The sequence below is a fragment of the Caretta caretta genome, chromosome 3 (genome assembly GCF_965140235.1).
Source record: "Caretta caretta isolate rCarCar2 chromosome 3, rCarCar1.hap1, whole genome shotgun sequence".
In the NCBI taxonomy this organism is placed as follows: domain Eukaryota; kingdom Metazoa; phylum Chordata; order Testudines; family Cheloniidae; genus Caretta; species Caretta caretta.
The window spans coordinates 158298532-158316202 of NC_134208.1; the positions used below are offsets into that span (position 1 = coordinate 158298532).

The 17671-nt window shown below is 40.0% G+C and overlaps 2 protein-coding genes across 8 annotated transcripts in view; one reads left to right on the forward strand and one right to left on the reverse strand.

Moving 5' to 3' along the window:
• Positions 1–17671, forward strand: part of CDC42BPA (CDC42 binding protein kinase alpha) — a 327653-nt gene that overhangs the window by 278519 nt on the left and 31463 nt on the right. For all 7 annotated transcript variants that reach the window (XM_048843358.2, XM_048843360.2, XM_048843359.2 and 4 more), the window contains 9 exons: positions 707–826; positions 1574–1654; positions 4041–4146; positions 4887–5023; positions 5744–5883; positions 6607–6688; positions 12190–12406; positions 14850–14912; positions 15762–16355. In XM_048843358.2, the coding sequence (XP_048699315.1) occupies positions 707–826; positions 1574–1654; positions 4041–4146; positions 4887–5023; positions 5744–5883; positions 6607–6688; positions 12190–12406; positions 14850–14912; positions 15762–16355 (1540 nt within the window). The remainder of the gene's footprint in view (positions 1–706; positions 827–1573; positions 1655–4040; positions 4147–4886; positions 5024–5743; positions 5884–6606; positions 6689–12189; positions 12407–14849; positions 14913–15761; positions 16356–17671) is intronic.
• Positions 1–17671, reverse strand: part of COQ8A (coenzyme Q8A) — a 144469-nt gene that overhangs the window by 9353 nt on the left and 117445 nt on the right. The gene's annotated exons all lie outside the window — the stretch shown is intronic.

Consider the following 17671-nt stretch of genomic DNA (forward strand, 5'->3'; position numbering starts at 1 on the left):
CACTGGCAAGGGGAGTTAGGACCAGCTGCCTCTGCCTAACCCTGGGCTGCACCTCTGCAACCCCAGTACCTGTGTAGGCCTTCACCAAGGCCTCAGCCTGGGGGTTTACCAGGCGGGAGCTCCCTTTGCCTTTGCCCTTGCCCTTGCCCTGCTCAGACACCTTCAGCTCCCAGGTAGCCAGCCCTTCTCCCTCCAGGGCTAGAGTGAGACTCCTTCTGCTTCTGGCCCACAGCCCTCTTATAAGGGCCAGCTGGGCCCTGACTGAGCTGGCCACACCTGTGCTCAGCTACTCACTCAGCTTTTCCCAGCCCTCTCCAGGGCTGCATTTAACCCCTGCAGGGGCTGGAGCGGGGTGACCACCCCGTTACATGGACCAAAAAGAGTAGTGTTTGAAAATATCCTAATTTGGCCTTTGAAAGGACTGCATAGTCAGCCTTCTCAAGAACTCATTAAGGTCCTGAACTTGCAAATGCTTAGGAACATGCTTATACTTAAGCATATGAATAGTTCAACTGAAGTCTGCAAATACTCACATACAAGGAAATTTAATTCTTGGAGTTGTATATCTCTTGCAAAAATGTTTAATGTTTTAAGTGTATTGTTCTCTCATAGGAACTCTGCTGTTTCCATATCTTAGTTTGAGAAGAACAGTGAATTATTAAAAGTGATTTTTTTTCAATTATTTTTCCCTGTCATGTTTCTATAGATTGATTCAGTTGAGAACTTTACATTGTCTAATACTCCTTCACGGGATGAAGATATCAAGTCTCGCCTCCATTCAAGATCTAGGTCTCCTTCCACAGCTAGTGACATTGAACCAATTGAGGTAATCTCTGTGCTGATGCTTTGACGTTTTACTTACAAACTACGAGTTTGTTCTGTACAGAAATGACTGCTGCAAACAGAGTTTGTCCTTCTGTTTAGGCTGAAATTCACTCATGTGCAGAGGCTCCATCAAGGACTATGCACCATTTTAAGCCTTTAAACATGAGTTCTCTACACCGCAGGGAATTTCCACTTTAGAGCAAGTTAAATTTTACCTGGGATACATCTGATTGGGCTGGGGAGTATGCAGGAAATGAATTGTTAAGTGCACACTGTCTCTTTTAATAACTCCTCTTTAGTCATGGTATATATTTAAAAAGTCTGTGCTAAAAATTACATTATACTGTAGTCTTCAATAACTCAGTCTGAATCACTTGCATAACCATATTAGGGCAAAGTATTAAATAACTAATAATGTGGCCTGTATCGTCTTGTTAGAATGTTGATTTTTGAAGGGGAAAATTTAAAGTTGGAAATTAGGACTGATTCTTTCAGTACAGACCAGGCAGTTTTAAACCACACTAAATGAATAAGTCTTTTCTTTATTAACGTAGCAGACCATTTTCTTGACATTTTCTGCTGTGCATCTTAAGATTAATTTTTGCTGAGTTTTTTCCTATATTAGTCTTTGTCCCCCATTTTGGTTACTTTTCTGTTGGTTTTTTTTGGCCTTTCTGTTTTAGTCAAGCAGCTTTTGATAATGTGCCTTTGATATCTCACTACTTTTTTGTGGGGTGGTTGTGTTCAGGTTACAGATCATCCTCCACGCTCGGTTCATACACCAGCCATGAGGACAGCATATATTGGATCAGGACTCTCTGCACCAAAGGTACTCAGTCACACCTTCAAAAATTCTGTATAAAACGGGGGCACATTTCATTCCTAAACAGTGGCTTCAGGAAACTTGTTTATCAGAATTTTTTTCTTAGAGTTGCCTGGGTGGTTTGTGTTTAAATTAAACTCCCCAACAAGATGCAAAAGATTGGAGTTGATTGCCTAATGCAAGAGTACATGGAGTTGATCATTTGCTCTGCATATCTGGTCACAGCAAAAGTGCCAACTTGGGCCATCTAAAAAGAACAGAGGGAGATTATAGAGCTAGAAGATAATGGAAGAAAATAAATGCCAGAGAACATTGAGGGGAAGATTCTCCCTTTCTTTGTCTTTGGCATGCAGCATGAGACACTTTCAGCTTCTGCTCAAAGTGACTGAGAGATGAAGATTTGGAGATAAAATTCACTACTGGTAAGGAATGATAGTGCAAGAAGCTCCCGACCACTTAACCACTGCACAGGGACACTGCTGCAGGGTTGTCGACTGAACAGCTGTGCAGGGGCGCTATGCTATGAAACTGACTTCACTGGCCAATGTAGGCCCAGCATAGAAGTTCCTTATTTGAGCGAGCTGAGAATGGAGGAGATATGGATTTGTCTGTGCAGATCCAGGAACCTCAGTATCTTTTTTGTAACCAGCACACGGTGGCACTCTGACTCTGATTGAGAGAATGAATTCCAGTTCTCCAGCTTTCCTGCACTCCACTTGCACAGAAACTCTATATTTGGACTTTATGCCAGTCCCTGGAATTAATTTCACCCTTGGCTGAATAGTTTCATGTATTCAAGCAAGGGTAGAAGAGTTTCTATGGACATTTTTGAAAGGAAAGACTCAAGGGGTTAAATTTTCAAAAGTGGCTGAGTGACTTCGGGACCTAAGTCCCATTTGAAAATGTTACCCTATATCTGTTAGCTGTATTTCTGAAATGGTTAATAGAAGTTTACCCATATGGAAATATTAGATAAAAGAAATGCATGTTTCCTCCCATGGCTATGTCAGCATTTTATACACAGATGGGAAACAAAGGTAACCACAAAATAGCAACAAGGTTTACCAAAGTTCCTGCTTGGAGACTGTTATTTCATTCATGTATTCAAGTGCCAGTTTTAAGTTTCTTAACAAAAACTTTTTGAACCTGTGAAATCTTGTGAAACAAGCTTTTTTTCCCTAGAAAATTAGCCTGTTTTTGTGAGCAGTTCACCATTGCACTAATTAATAAGTGATCTGTTCTTGGAGCTGCCTGAAGGGTCATCTTACATTAGGCTGTGCCACAAGCTTTCTAAAATGGGACTTATTTTCTCATCAGTTTCAGTCTGTAGTCAGAAAACTGCATATGAACCAAACAGGCTGTGTCATAAAGATGGATGCAGTCAGAGTCTTTAATTGGTAAATATCTTAAACAGCTAGCGTAACTATAATATTCCTAGCCATCAAAAAATATTCAGCAAAGGTCTCCCTCTCTCAAATCTTAGACGTTACACACATGGATGTGATATTTTGCATTCAGGAAATGTACTGTAGGAAAATGTTCTGTTCCCATTCCCACCACAGTCTACTCCTCTAGAGGAGACTCTCTTCCTGGGCAGAGTGGGAATAATCTATCTGCAGGAAATATGTGAGGCAGCTTCCTGGGCATCATGTAGAACCTTTTATGAATCAAAACAGACTCATCACACAGACAGTCATTTGTCTCTGCTATCTTTGTGGCAGCATATTTCTCCCTGTGGAGGAAAGGAATATATGCATCGCTTCAGACAGCGCATGTTCCCAGGAGTCCCAGAGAAGGGAACTCCCCTTCAAAATCAGCCTTATGTGGTCTCTTACCTTAAACATTTTACCACTGACGTTATGAAACCACCCATGCCTAGCACTGTAAAGCTGAACTATATCACCCATTCCAGTATTTAAGTCAGAATTTTAAACTATAGTGACCCACCCACATATAACTTTCCTCTTCCACTCACACCCACTACCCTTAACATAAAGCTTCTGTGACCAGCATTTTAAAAAAAAAATGTTTGCCTGCAACTTCTGAAGGATACTATTGCAACAGGAGACAATTTATGGACTACTGACCTTGACAACCTTCCTTTCAACAGTGGCTGCAAACTCATGTGCTGGGACATGGTCCAAGTTTCCATAGTTAGTTTACGGAGGGTGATAGCAGCAATCCATAAAAATTGAGCTGTTTTAAGACCTGATAAGGACTGCAAGGTAAATTTTCAGCCAAGGAGTCTTGTACACAGCTCTTGTTTTTAATAAACATAAGCTGAGCTTTTAAACCCACATGTATGCTCTTTTACGTATGGTATGTGAAAAAGTAATTGTTCTTTGTGAAAAGTGTTACCAGAAATTAACATCTGTGTCCATTTGTTTCACAGCCTAAGGCCCACCAGTTTGTAGTGAAATCTTTTAATACCCCTACAAAATGCAATCAGTGCACATCTCTGATGGTTGGTTTAATAAGACAGGGCTGCACTTGTGAAGGTGAGTGTGACGAGTAAATGGGAGCTGAAGTGCTTAGAGTCTTATGGAAGGTGTTATGCAAACTATAAAAGCAGCGTTATTATGTTGAAATAATGCATTCCGTAATTCTAAGGTTTAACTCCTGTGTTGTGTTCTTCATCTTGCAGCCTGTAACAGTGGGGGCTAAGCATTCTGGGCATCTCACACAGAGGATTCTACAGTAAACTGTGTAACTGGGGAAATGGCATGGTGTGAAATATCTAGAATATTATGGTTGATAGTTGAAGACAGTTTAGTCATTTATTCTAGATTTAAAATGGCAGCGAGGAAACATGGTAGATGTCAGGTGTGCTGACAACAGCCTGACGTTGGGGAAAATGACAGGCAAGCTGACGCTTGACCCCAATTTTATGCCAAAATAATAGATCTGAAGTTTGCAAGTGCCTCAGTCCTAACTTCACAACTGACACCTCTTTCTCCTTTATATTCCAAACCAGAGTGTTGGAACCGGGCACTCTGAACTTTGAAGAAGTTTGAATTCATATCAGAATCTGGCTTTTCAAGGCCATGTATTTTCTGCTCCTATGAGTAACTTTATTTCCCCCTCTTTCAGTATAGCAAGTTTTATTGAAATAATTCAGTTATTGGCAATGGAGTACACTTCAATCTGCTTTCCATGTATTATTACCACAGCTTTCACATTACAAAAGAAAGGAGATTTTTATATGAAACATTAACTGCCTTTTTTCTCCTCTGATAAGTATGTGGATTCTCATGCCATGTGACCTGTGCAGACAAGGCCCCAGCAGTGTGCCCAATCCCTCCTGAACAGACCAAAGGCCCTCTGGGGATAGATCCACAGAAAGGCATAGGAACTGCATACGAAGGTCATGTTCGAGTAAGTATCAGGAAACTGGAATTGGTAGCCTGGTGTTAACTTTGTTGTTGTCCCAATCTGTCAGGGAATTAAAGTCTAGCTCTGAATTGTTTTATTGTGTATTGTTTTGTTTTAAAGTTACAGCCTTGGAGACTGAAGACCTCTGATTATTCACAGAACAGTTATAGCATTGGTAGCGGCAATCAAGCTCCTCTCATTCTGCTATGCCAATGTACTTTGAACCTGTCTTGGAGAGACTGCTTCTAGAGTAACACGCTAGTTCAGCTACAAGTCCAGTCAGTCTTTCAGCCCTTCTATTGAGACTAGTGTCAGCAGTGGTGGTGGTTTCTTCTGAGGTGTGTGGGCATTGTACTGAGATCACCCAACAGCCATCAAATGTTACCTCACTATCTGGGCTGCATTCCAGCAGGTGAACTAGAGATGTACAAGATTCTGTTTCTTCTTGTATCAATCCCTCGGTTCCTTTGTTAGGAGTTTGTGGGTGTAGAAGGGTGAGATAGGGACAGAACCCAGGATGTTACAGGTTTTCTGTAATATAGCGTAGCGCTCACATCTGACACTTGGACAGGCTGCTGGGCTGGCTCTCATTTCTTTCACTGTACGCTTCTTCTATTATTGATGCTACTCTTCATTGTCGCTGACAGACCCAATACTTGCATTATGCTCTTTTGAAAACACCAATTCAAGAAAAGCTGATCAGTGCTATTTATTTTACTATAGGTTCCTAAACCAGCTGGAGTAAAGAAAGGTTGGCAGAGAGCACTGGCCGTGGTCTGTGATTTCAAACTCTTCCTGTATGATATAGCAGAGGGAAAAGCATCCCAGCCCAGCGTGGTAGTGAGTCAGGTTATTGACATGAGGTAAGCTGTTTAGTGCTGGTGGGGCTTTCTGTGGAAAACAAGAGACAGCAAATTCTTCATTTTGAGTTCTTGGAATGAAGGTTACCTCCAGGAAGGTTCTGTATCCCTGAGCAATATTTTAAACTGAAGCTTGTTTTCCAGTAAACTTCATGGCTATTGAAAACTTCTAGTTAAGACATCACAAAAATTTGTTCTGGTATAAAACTTACCACACAAGGTCTCAGCCAGGGAGCTAAATAAACTTTTTGTTGTTGTTCTTATACCAAATGTGGTTATAAAAACCGATAGTGATTAGTGGCTGTAGCTGAAATTTTGTCTCTTTGGCTTTATAAATAACCAGTGTATGCGTTTCTGTATAAAAGTCCAGTGTGGTGTTATATCTCTATACCCAAGAGTTTGTTCTGCACCAACAGTCTGGGGTTAGGGGAAGGGGGGAAACTGGGTTTTGGTTGGCTTTTTTTAACCTAAGTAGAAACCTAATGCAGAATACCTGGCTAGATTTATCTCTGTGATTGTTTGTGTAGTCAAAAATTGGTTACAACACACTTGTAAGTTATTTCTGCTGATGCTAACTGGAGGATGGAAAATCAAGCTATTTTAAAAATTAGGTCTGGGTGCTATATTATTGTGTGCTTCAGACAATAGCTCTACGTTTACTGAGCAAGCACAAGTAAAATGTCAGGCTTTTGCTCCCTTCTAAATGATATTTGTTGTCTCTGTAAGGGATGAAGAATTCTCAGTGAGTTCTGTCTTGGCCTCTGATGTCATCCATGCAAATCGAAAAGATATTCCCTGTATCTTTAGAGTAAGTATGTATGTTTAAACCTGATTGGTCTAGGCGCAGCTTTGTTAGTATGGTGCAATGGGATTGAGCCACACACACTGCCCTTCATTTTTGAACTTTTCTCTCCATTGCTAACACGGATCCAGCTCCTCCATGGTAGCAGTGGTGCATAGAATTATTATTCATTATTTGTATTGCCATCGTGCCTGGGAGCCTGAGCCATAGACCAGGACCCGAGAGTGCTAGGCACTGTAAAAGAGAAGAAAATGGTCCCAGCCCCAAAGAAATTACAATCTAAGTAATGTTTCAAGAATATACTTGCACCTTATTCTCATGGTAAAACTATGTTTGGTACCTTTTAGAGGTTCTATGGTCTCCCTTTCACTGAGCTCTTATTTTTGTTAATCTTCTTGAAGTGTCTTTTCTTTCTTTGTTATTCTTTAGTTCTGCAATGATCTTCTACATTTACATTTTCTGACCTTAATCTTCCCCCACATCTGTATTTCATATTATTCCTTGAACCATAATGCATACATTTATTGTATATGTGCATATCTCCGTTGAATATATGGGCTTGATCCCTGCAAACTCCCATTCATGTCAATGGATAGGAATTGAGTGCAAAATATACACATGAGATCTGGATTGTAGATCTGAAAGTAGGAGCTTACCTTCATTGTTTTTTTCTTATATTCTTACCCTTTTTCCTAAATGGTTCCCACAAACTTCAACAATGCATTGTTTTATCTTTGTTGCCTGTCTGATTCCCCTCTTATTAACTTCCTAACCATTGCTCTGTTGTTCCATTCCATTTTGTTCCATACTTTCTCTCCTCTTCTTTTGTTCATTGTGCTGGAACAAAAGAGAAGCCTGAACCACAACACTGGATCCAGAACTATAGGGAAGATCAGGAGTGAAATCCTGGGCCCACTGAAGTTGATGGCAAAATTCCCATTGACTTCAGTGGCCCCAGGATTTCATCCCAGATTTGGATGTAAAGGTACATCTCTCTGAAACTCAGCATCTACATTTCCATGTATTTAGGGTCCTCCAAGTGCTAACAGATTACATTATCATTATTCAATGCTCACATTCTGGCCCATTTACTGTACGCATAGTAAATTAAGTCTTTTCTTTAATTCAAAACCAAGTAATGAATTTCTTCCTTTCTGATTTCCTTTTTTGCATAGTATAGAAGGAAGCAGTCCCATGCCATGGCAAGAAACATTTTGCTAGATGTATACTTTTCACTCTGTGCCCAGGAGCTGCAATCTCCCATTACTGCTAGTTATGCCTTTTTCCAAACTTTTTAGAATTCAGCTACCTCCTCAGCTTCATGGCTCCTTCTAATTAGGCAATTCAAGTCTGATTCATACCTTAAAAAGTATGCTCCCTTTGTTGTCTTTGATTTCAGGGCATAATGATTGTGCCCCCTTTTTCCTTTATAATCTTCCTTTTTAGATCTGGATCCTGAAGTGACCTCCCAGTGGTAAGACCCCCACACCCATATGGAGTCCTGTTGAAGTCTGCATCTATGCAGAGATCACTTCAGGATTGGATGAGTGCCTTACTCCTCTCCAGCTGTTTTCTACTCAGTCTCTGAATTCTAAACAGTTTAGATTCCTTAGTGCTAGTGGAAATACTATAGTGAGTGGTCCTGTAAAATGCATGGGACTAGACTAAATGAGTTAATGGTCTGGGTGGGGGTTGGCCCTCTATCTATGAATCTGTACTTAGCCTCTCCTGATATTCAGTCCATTTTAATCATGGTCCTGGTCCTGAATTCTCATCTATATACATATTCCTTTACTCTTTCTATTTTATATAATGTTTTAATTTGTAAATTTGCAGTTGGCTTTAGTCAGAATTTTGATTGATAAAAGATTGAAAAACTTGACCCTTTGCTAATGTGGCCATCGTCAGACTGTCTGGATATTTAGCCCACTTCTTCTTCACTTTAATATTTTTCATTACCTAATAATCTTTCCTGTTTTATTTAAATTGCTTCCTCTTTTCTGTGCTGGTCTCTGTCTCTAGCCATCTCTCTACAAATTAAAACTCTCACCCAAACTCACATCCCTATCAATCAGTACATTGTTTGCAGTGTTGTAGCCGTGTTAGTCCCAGGATATTAAAGAGATTAGGTGGGTGAGGTAAGATCTTTTATTGGATCAAACAGTATTTAGTCCAATGTAGCCCATTCCATTGTATAGTTCTACAGTAACTCGTCACTTAACGTTGTAGTTATGTTCCTGAAAAATGAAACTTTAAGTGAAACGATGTTAAGTGAATCCAATTTCCCCATAAGAATTAATGTAAATAGGGGGGGTTAGGTTCCAGGGAATTTTTTTTTTTTGCCAGACAAAAGGCATTATATACCTTTTTAAATAATTTTAAACAAGCAATTTAATACAGGTGTAAGTTTTAAACAATTTTAAAAAAACAATTTAATACTACAGTCATTACTGCTGAGTATGAAGCTTGGTTGAGATGGTGGAGTCAGAGAGTGGAAGAGGATGGACTGTCCGGCTGCTCCTCTTGCTGTTCTTGCAAGCACAGGCACTGACTTTGCCAGGGGCAGGGGGCTCAACCCTCGGCCCACCCACTCCACCCCTTCCCCTAAACCCCTACCATTGACCCTCCTCTTCTCCCCCCACCACCTCCCCCTTTACTTCACATGCTGCATCCTCGCTCCTCCCCACTCCCTTCTGAACGCTGCAAGCCAGTTGATTGCCGTGGGCACGAGGGAGGGGGGAGGCATGCTGAGTCCTCGCTCCCCTCCCCCCCAGGGCAATCAGCTGGCTTGCAGGGCAGGAGGGAGGAGCGAGAACTTGGCATGCAGGCTCCCCCTTCCTCCCCTGCCTCCTGCCCAGGTCAATCAGCTGGTTTGCACTGTTCAGGAGGCAGGGGAGGAAGGGGGAGCTTGCGAGCCAAGTCCTCGCTCCTCCCTCCTACCTCCTAAATGCTGCAAGCCAGCTGATTGCCCCGGGCAGGAGGCAGGGGAGGGACGGGGAGCCTGTGCGCCAAGTCCTCGCTTCTTCCCCCTCCCTCCTAAATGCCGCAAGCCAGCTGATTGCCCCAGGCAGGAGGCAGGGGAGGGACAGGGAGCCTGTGTGCCGAGTCCTTGCTTCTTCCCCCTGCCTCCTAAACACCGCAGGCCAGCTGATTGCCCCAAGCAGGAGGCGCTGAACCACGGGGTCTGCCGGGGGGCGGGAGGCATGTGGGGATGGGGGGGGTGTAGGGAGGCTGCCAGCTGTGGAGAAAGCAGGCAGCCAAACAAAGTAAGAGTGGAGCATTGCACAACTTTAAATGAGCATGTTCCCTAATTGATCAGCAACGTAACAACGAAACAATGTTAACCGGGATGACTTTAAGTGAGGAGTTACTGTATTTATTATTTTAACTTCCCCCAGGTCTCACAGAGCTAAAGTGTCAACAAGATGCTTAGATTCCTAATCTGCCACTGAATGACTTGGCCTTGATCATGCCACTGGTAGTATTTCAGAGAATATTTCTCTTAAATTCTGTTACTTCATCCTACTACTTAAATCTTCAAACGTGAATTTCAGGAGCTCCAGTCTGCTTCCACCTGTGTCATTGGTTCCAGCATGGACCAAGACTATGAGCTGCTCTTCAATTTTTACCAGCAGCTGGTCCACCTGGGATGTGATGTCACCTACAGTGGGATGCAGAAGGCAACAAACCATGCAAGATTCAGAGTCATGACTGAACACTGTACAGTCTCCATTTCTAAGTACTGAAACCCAGCATTACTGTCTGCCCTTTTTCTGTAACCCGTTCTCTGTCCTTCATCGTGGTTTGTGCTGTGTTCCATGGTGCCATAAGGCTTTACTTCGTTACCCTTTGTCATGGGGCTGACTTTGTCAAAATCCAATTTCTCCCTCAATTGAGAATGCATTTAACAGAAGCATTGCATTTTTCCTCTCCTTCCTTTTTTCCCCCTTGCTTCCTGGTTGTAAAACATTTCCTTTTTATTGTTCAGTTTTCAATACCACATGTTCAGTACCCCCCTCATTATGTCATGGTTCCCGGCCTACTTTCGGAGAGTCCTTCTTAGAAAGCTTCTACATAGCAACTGAAAAAGAACATGAAAAACACAGTAAAGATACATTACAGGGTCCTTCCCACATTTGCCATTCTCCCTCTCATGACTACGTGAGTATCATTTGGATTAAACTTCAGTTACTGGGAATGTAGAGGAATTAAATAGGTATATTTCTCTTTGAGGCTGTTCAAATTCTTTTCAAGTACTCTTATTCAATACAAAAAAGAAAGTGTTACCAGGAAATAGAAGAAAAAAATAAATAAAATGAGCTAGATTAGGGTAAAAAAAATCAACTGTAGCCCAGTTAGAGTCAGTTATTCACAAGGAATCACAGAAGACTACACACAGGCATTGTCTCCTGAACAAACCCACTTCCTTGGGGGAGAAAAACATAAAACAAAAGTATGCTTCTCTGTGGAGACTTTCTTAGGGCTTTTCCTACTTTATTCTCCAGCAATTCACAAAGTAACATCAACAACTGCTACTCTAAATCCATTACAGACAGCCCAATTAAAACGGAACATGTCAAATGGAAGTTTTCAGCTGATCCCACCCCAAACAAAAATAAATAAAAAAGAAATACAAGATACTTTGCTTATCTGAGATCTCTACTCTCACACTTTTTATTAGTGTCTCCTTGTCTTCTCCAATGTCTCTTCAAGTCACAATCTCTAGCAGTAAACTAGCAACTCCATACTTCTATGGGGTCAGTGATATTCTCACGCTTGACTTTTTAGTGATTTAGGTAGAGTGAATCATAAAATACTTTTTAGAACAGATCTTCCAGAACTTTCTCTCAATTCAGTCTTGTGAGTGACTAATAGGATTTGTTCTACAGGGAAACATTTATAGAAAGCATGTCAAAGCAGGAAAAAAACAAACAAATAATAGTGAATATTTTAGTATAATTTAGAATTCGACTGCTGGATTAACAGCCACTGGCATTAAAGAAGTTAAATTCTTAAAAAGGTTAAGTTTGATACTGAGTGCAGTTTCAAGTCAGAGATGGTTTTTCACTTTTACATGTAATCAAGTGGTCTAGCTATTTGAAAAGTTTCACAGGTCTGGGTTGCTCATGCATCGTTCCCATTACATTAATGTTAACAAAAATTGTAGGTGTGTACCAAGTACAGAATAGACTTTCAGAAATACTTGCTAAGCATGTTTTTCGTTTATAAAATGTCTTAAGACATAGATACCCTAAATAATTTAGAGTGGAAATCTCTGAATTATATCGCTAACAACAAATCCACTTAAAATGAAATTTTCTTGGTTCAGTCACCTTCACTAGGTTATTTTTGCATGGATTTCTGACGCAGAAACCCAGGTTTTCAGTTGATTGAATTCAACTCAAGTCAGTATCTAATGAAAAGGATATTGATAGCCATGGACTTGTGTTTCAATAACTAATGCTTTTCCTTTGTTTCTTAAGCATATCCATTTAAAACTTTTTCAGGTTACAGCTTCCCAGCTCTCTGCATCCAGTAATAAGTGTTCGATCCTGATTCTAGCAGACAGTGAGAATGAAAAGAGCAAATGGGTAGGAGTGCTGAATGAATTGCACAGGATTTTGAAGAAGAACAAGCTCAAAGACCGATCAGTCTATGTTCCCAAAGAGGCTTATGACAGCACCCTCCCTCTCATCAAAACAACCCAGTCAGCAGCAATCATAGGTATGAAGTTGATAATCTGCCATAAACACATCTTGGGTGCTACTGGACACAGTTTACAATGTTAACACTTCCTGTACTCTCCTTTCTTCCTAGGCAGTGCAACAAAACTCTGTCGCAGGAAATTATGATGAGCCATAAATGTGCATCTAGATCTTTTTTTAAAATGTAGAGCAAGCTGGTTTGTAAATTAGGCGAGCCAAAAACTCTAAGGTGCTGTGTTAAGGTTGCATTCTCCCGTGAAGGGCTGAGTTCAGATCCTACCTGTGACCATCTAGATTTCTGACACATAAATGCTAGCAATATTGGCTCACTCTAAACAAAAGAGAGATCAATTCAGTCCCTTTGTTTCCTCCCACCCTCTGAAAATCTAAGAAAAATAAAGCTTCTGTCTATGACTTCTACTGTTCCAAGATAGATGTTCATACACTTTACTTAAACAGCAATGTCAATAAAATTTTAGATTCTAGCTGCAAATAATTAATTCCCATTTATTATGTTTATTATTAATTGTGCCCCTCAACATGTATTAACTTGGTTTTGCACATGCAAAATGAGTAATTGCATGACCAAAAGCCACATGTGCAAATAATGGATTTGCACATTCAAAATAGCGGTGCTTGTAAATCCCATTTGTGCAATTGAAGCTAAATCCTGAGACTCCCTTACTCAGTTTTTACTCAGGCAAATTTCCAGCGAAATCTATGAAACAAATGGGAATTTGCCAGAGTAAAGCGGACTAAGGAAATCTGGGTTAGAACATTAGGATTTGGCCCTTCAGGAGGCCTGCTCAGACTCTGGATCCTAATGTATGCAATTCAGCACAAAAGTAATCTTGGGTTAAACAACAGCGTGAAATATTGTTTGGATAGAAGAATTACCCACAGAATGAGGTCAGTAACCCTCTCTATTGGCTACTGAATCACATTTGTTGAGTATTTTATGCCATATGGCAGTATGGATGGTACTATGAGGAAGTGTGGTAGGATGTTCAGTGTTTCTGGGAAATCCTTAAGAGCATTCCTCCCTACCCTCTTTCATAATTAACATCCCTGTGGCTAAGGAGTGGGCATGATTTACATTGTATTGTGTGACCACAGCTCCTTACCTAGCCAAAAGTAGCACTACAGAGTGAGTAATACAGAACTTCCTTCACCACTTTATCATCTCAGGACTGAAGATACAGCTTCCATTAGCACTCCTGTCCTCTGAAGTAAGAACCTAGGACAGAGACACAGTCTGGATCTATTACATGCTAATGCCCAGCATCTGTAATTTGATTATTTAAATTTGATATTTTATTTGTTTACTGCAAAGTCAGTACTGTGCTTAAGTGCACTGAAAAGTTGTTCTGTATAATGGTACATAGTGACATTTCTACTAGCATGAGAAATAGAAACAGGCTGTGATGTGTCTTTCAGCTTTTTCTTATGAAAGAAATAAAAAGGGAGGCTACCAATGTATTTTGTCTTCATATAATTGTTTTGGTTTTGGAAGACAGGATTAGAATTCAAAATGATCTTGACAAACTAGAGAAATGGTATGAAATGAATACGATGAAATTCAATAAGGCCAAATGCAAAGTACTACACCTAAGAAGAATAATCAGTTGTACAAATACAAAATGGGAAATGACTGCCTAGGAAGGAGATCTGGGGATTATAGTGGATCACAAATTAAATATGAGTCAACAGTGTAAAACTGTTGCAAAAAATGTATTAGCAGGAATGTTGTAAGCAAGACACAAGAAGTAATTCTTCCACTCTACTCAGCATTGATAAGGCCTCAACTGGAGTACTGTGTCCAGTTCTAGGAACCACACTTTGAGAAAGATGTGGACAAATTAGAGAAAGTCTAGAGGAGAACAACAAAAATTATTAAAGGTCTAGAAAACATGACCTACAAGGAAAGGTTGAAAAAATAATTTGTTTAGTCTGGAGAAAAGCAGACTGACATGATCACAGTCTTCAAATACGTAAAAGGTTGTTATAAAGAGGAGGGTGTTTTCCTTATCCACTGAGGATAGGACAAGAAGCAATGGGTTTAAATTGCAGTAAGGGACATGTAGGTTAGATATCAGGAAAAATTTCCTAATCGTACATGTGGTTAAGCACTGGAACAAATTACCTAGGGAGGTTGTGGAATCTCCAACACTGGAGGTTTTTAAAAACAGGTTAGACCAACACCTGTCGGGTAATGCTAGATAATACTTAGTTCTGCCTCAGTGCTAGATTATTTTTTGGGGAGGGACTAGATTATTTTTTGAAGTCCCTTCTAGTCCTACATTTCTAGAATTTTATGATTTTCTATAAGTGACAGAACTTCATGTATTAACATGTATCTGCTTTATGTCCCTCTTTTGAAGCAGTGTCCAAAGAGAAATGCCTCACCTTTTTTATTTGTTTTTCTTTTAATTTTGTTTTGTTTTGTTTTTTTACTATCTTAGATCATGAAAGAATAGCTCTGGGCAATGAAGAAGGGTTATTTGTTGTGCATGTCACCAAAGATGGTAAGATATAATGAATTGTATTAATTATACTAATGTTCAGTTTGAGTAGTCAGAAAAATGACACTCTAAACTTTGTTCTCTTTCAGTATCTTCTAGATCGAATTTTCTAAGTTTACAGTTCCAAAGATGATTTTAATAACTGCCAGCTGTGTAGCTTCCACATGGGAGCTGATAACCAAGCTGTTCTATGTTGTTTCTGCCTCTGGCATCATTGCCGGTAATAAAGATTCTGCAACTGAAATGTAGCTTCTTTGCTATATTTGCAAGATTTGTTGCATTAAGCAGAATGGTCTCTGCAGATATAACAGAAATAAAAATCTGTAAATTCTGTAAAGTAAGTAAACCTACCACAATGGTGCAGACCTTCTTGTTGAGTAAATTTTTACTTAGTCACTTTTCTGACTATAAGCAAAAACAACGAGGAGTCCTTGTGGCACCTTAGAGACTAACAAATTTATTTGGGCATAAGCTTTTGTGGGCTAGAACGCACTTCATCAGATACACTATAGGCACTCTTTAAATTAATGGTTTTCACATGGAATTTGCTTTTATCGATTTGCAAGAAAAATCCACTTCTCCTCCCTCGCATAGCTGTTGGGAGGAAGAACAGCATATTTGACTGAGATCACTACTCAGGTCCTCAAGCGGAGGAAGGAGAAAATCAGGACCTAGTATTTCTAATATAAAAACAAGTGGAAAAATGGTTTTATTTGTGTTGTAATTTTGAGACAGTGTTTATATGTCCTAAGAAAGCAGTAAAGGGTTTTCTTTAAATTAATCCTTTTTGAAAGAATTTTTTAAATCAGAATGCATTTTAAGATAGGTTTACTTCAGGTTTTTGCTTTGTAGAAATTATTCGTGTTGGTGACAATAAGAAAGTTCATCAGATTGAGCTCATCCATAATGAACAGCTCATTGCAGTGATCTCAGGACGAAACCGTCATGTTCGGCTTTTCCCTATGGCAGCCCTGGATGGAAGAGAAACTGAGTTTTATAAGCTAGCAGAGACAAAAGGCTGCCAGACAATAGTTTCTGGACAGGTACGCCATGGAGCCCTTACTTGCCTGTGTGTGGCTATGAAAAGACAAGTCCTGTGTTATGAACTGAATCAGAGCAAGACGCGTCACAAAAAGATGAAGGAGATCCAAGTCCTGGGAAATGTCCAGTGGATGTCGGTCTTCAGTGAGCGGCTCTGTGTGGGTTACCAGTCAGGATTCCTAAAATATCCCCTGCATGCAGAAGGGAACCCATACAGTTTGCTCCACCCAGATGACCACACCCTATCATTTATTGCACAACAGCCAACTGATGCCATCTGCGCAGTCGAAATCTCAAATAAAGAATATCTGCTGTGTTTTAGCAGCGTTGGGGTTTATGTTGACTGTCAGGGCCGAAGATCTAGACAACAGGAATTGATGTGGCCTGCAACACCATCCTCTTGCTGTAAGTGTCTCTGTGTATATATATATATAACTGGGTGTGTATATAATTATTAATTACTACTGTTTGTATTTGAACTGCATGTGCAGTGCCCCAGGTGCACTCACAGGGGGCACTTCATGAATGTATTACCTCAAATTTTCCCTGGGTCTCCAAATCTAGTCAAAGGGCCTCGTTTTACACTTGTGTATCTGACTTATGCTGCTGTTAATGAGAGAACAGTAGAGACTCAGGATTTTCAAACTTGAATACCTAAAATCATCTAAATAAGTGGCCTAATATTCAGAGTGTTTGAGACCTGTCTGCTCCTTCTGAGGTTCATGGGATTTTCGTGCATTCAGCGTTTCTAAAAAAAATGTCACTTTTATTGAGGAGTCTAAATTTAGAACTCCAAAAGTGAAAATTTTGGTCAACATCTGGAGCTGTCAGGGCCATTCAGTTCTGGTGGTTTGGTTTATACCTGTCTGTTGTGCTTTTCACTCCTTTCTTCCATCATCTCCATTTTCTCTTCTTTCTCCCCACCCAACTCCTCTGCTCTTCCCCTTCTCCTTCCAAAAAGAAAAAAGAAAAGAAAAAAATTCTGGCAAACAGACAGTATTGACCATATATGCCATGAATTTAAGAAAAAATCATCTTCCTTATCAAAACATGTCAAGATTTCTTATTCCAAGAAGTACTCTGTTAAATATTTATTCCACATTTTGCAAGGACATGACCTTCAGTCTTCAAGAGTAAAAAAACAAAATAAAACACAAAACCCTATCAGACTTTTCTTATGCCTTTAAAAGACTGTCTGAATTCATTTTAAAATTAGTTTAAAATATACAGAAGTCCCAAAATTTGCCAGTTAATAAGCCTGGTATTATATTTCCAATTGGATTTTGTTGTTGTTGTTTTTTTTAATATATAATTGAAATTCTTTCTTTGCTGCGAAAGCAGCATATGCAGCCTTCGGGAAAGAAGGAGGGTTTCACATTGCCTGAGTGTAGCCCTTTTTGGCTCTTGAAGGAGAAGCATTGATAGGATCCAAAGGGAAACCTGTTCGCTATTTCTCATTCAAAAGGATAGTGGCTACAGTCTTAGGGCCTTGAAAATGAATGGGTCAAAACAAGGAGAAATGTGGACCGCCTATGCAAAGGATTTAGAGTTTCACTGATAGGCCCCTAGTTCAAAGACTACCCAACCTGATCGTTACCATTTTTAAGACTTTTTGGTTGCCTATGTGAAGCAAGTTGATGTTCTAATTCCAATTCCTAATGAATGTACATCCAGTCTCAGAAACCACGATCACAATCATCACAAATTGAAACCTTCATTAG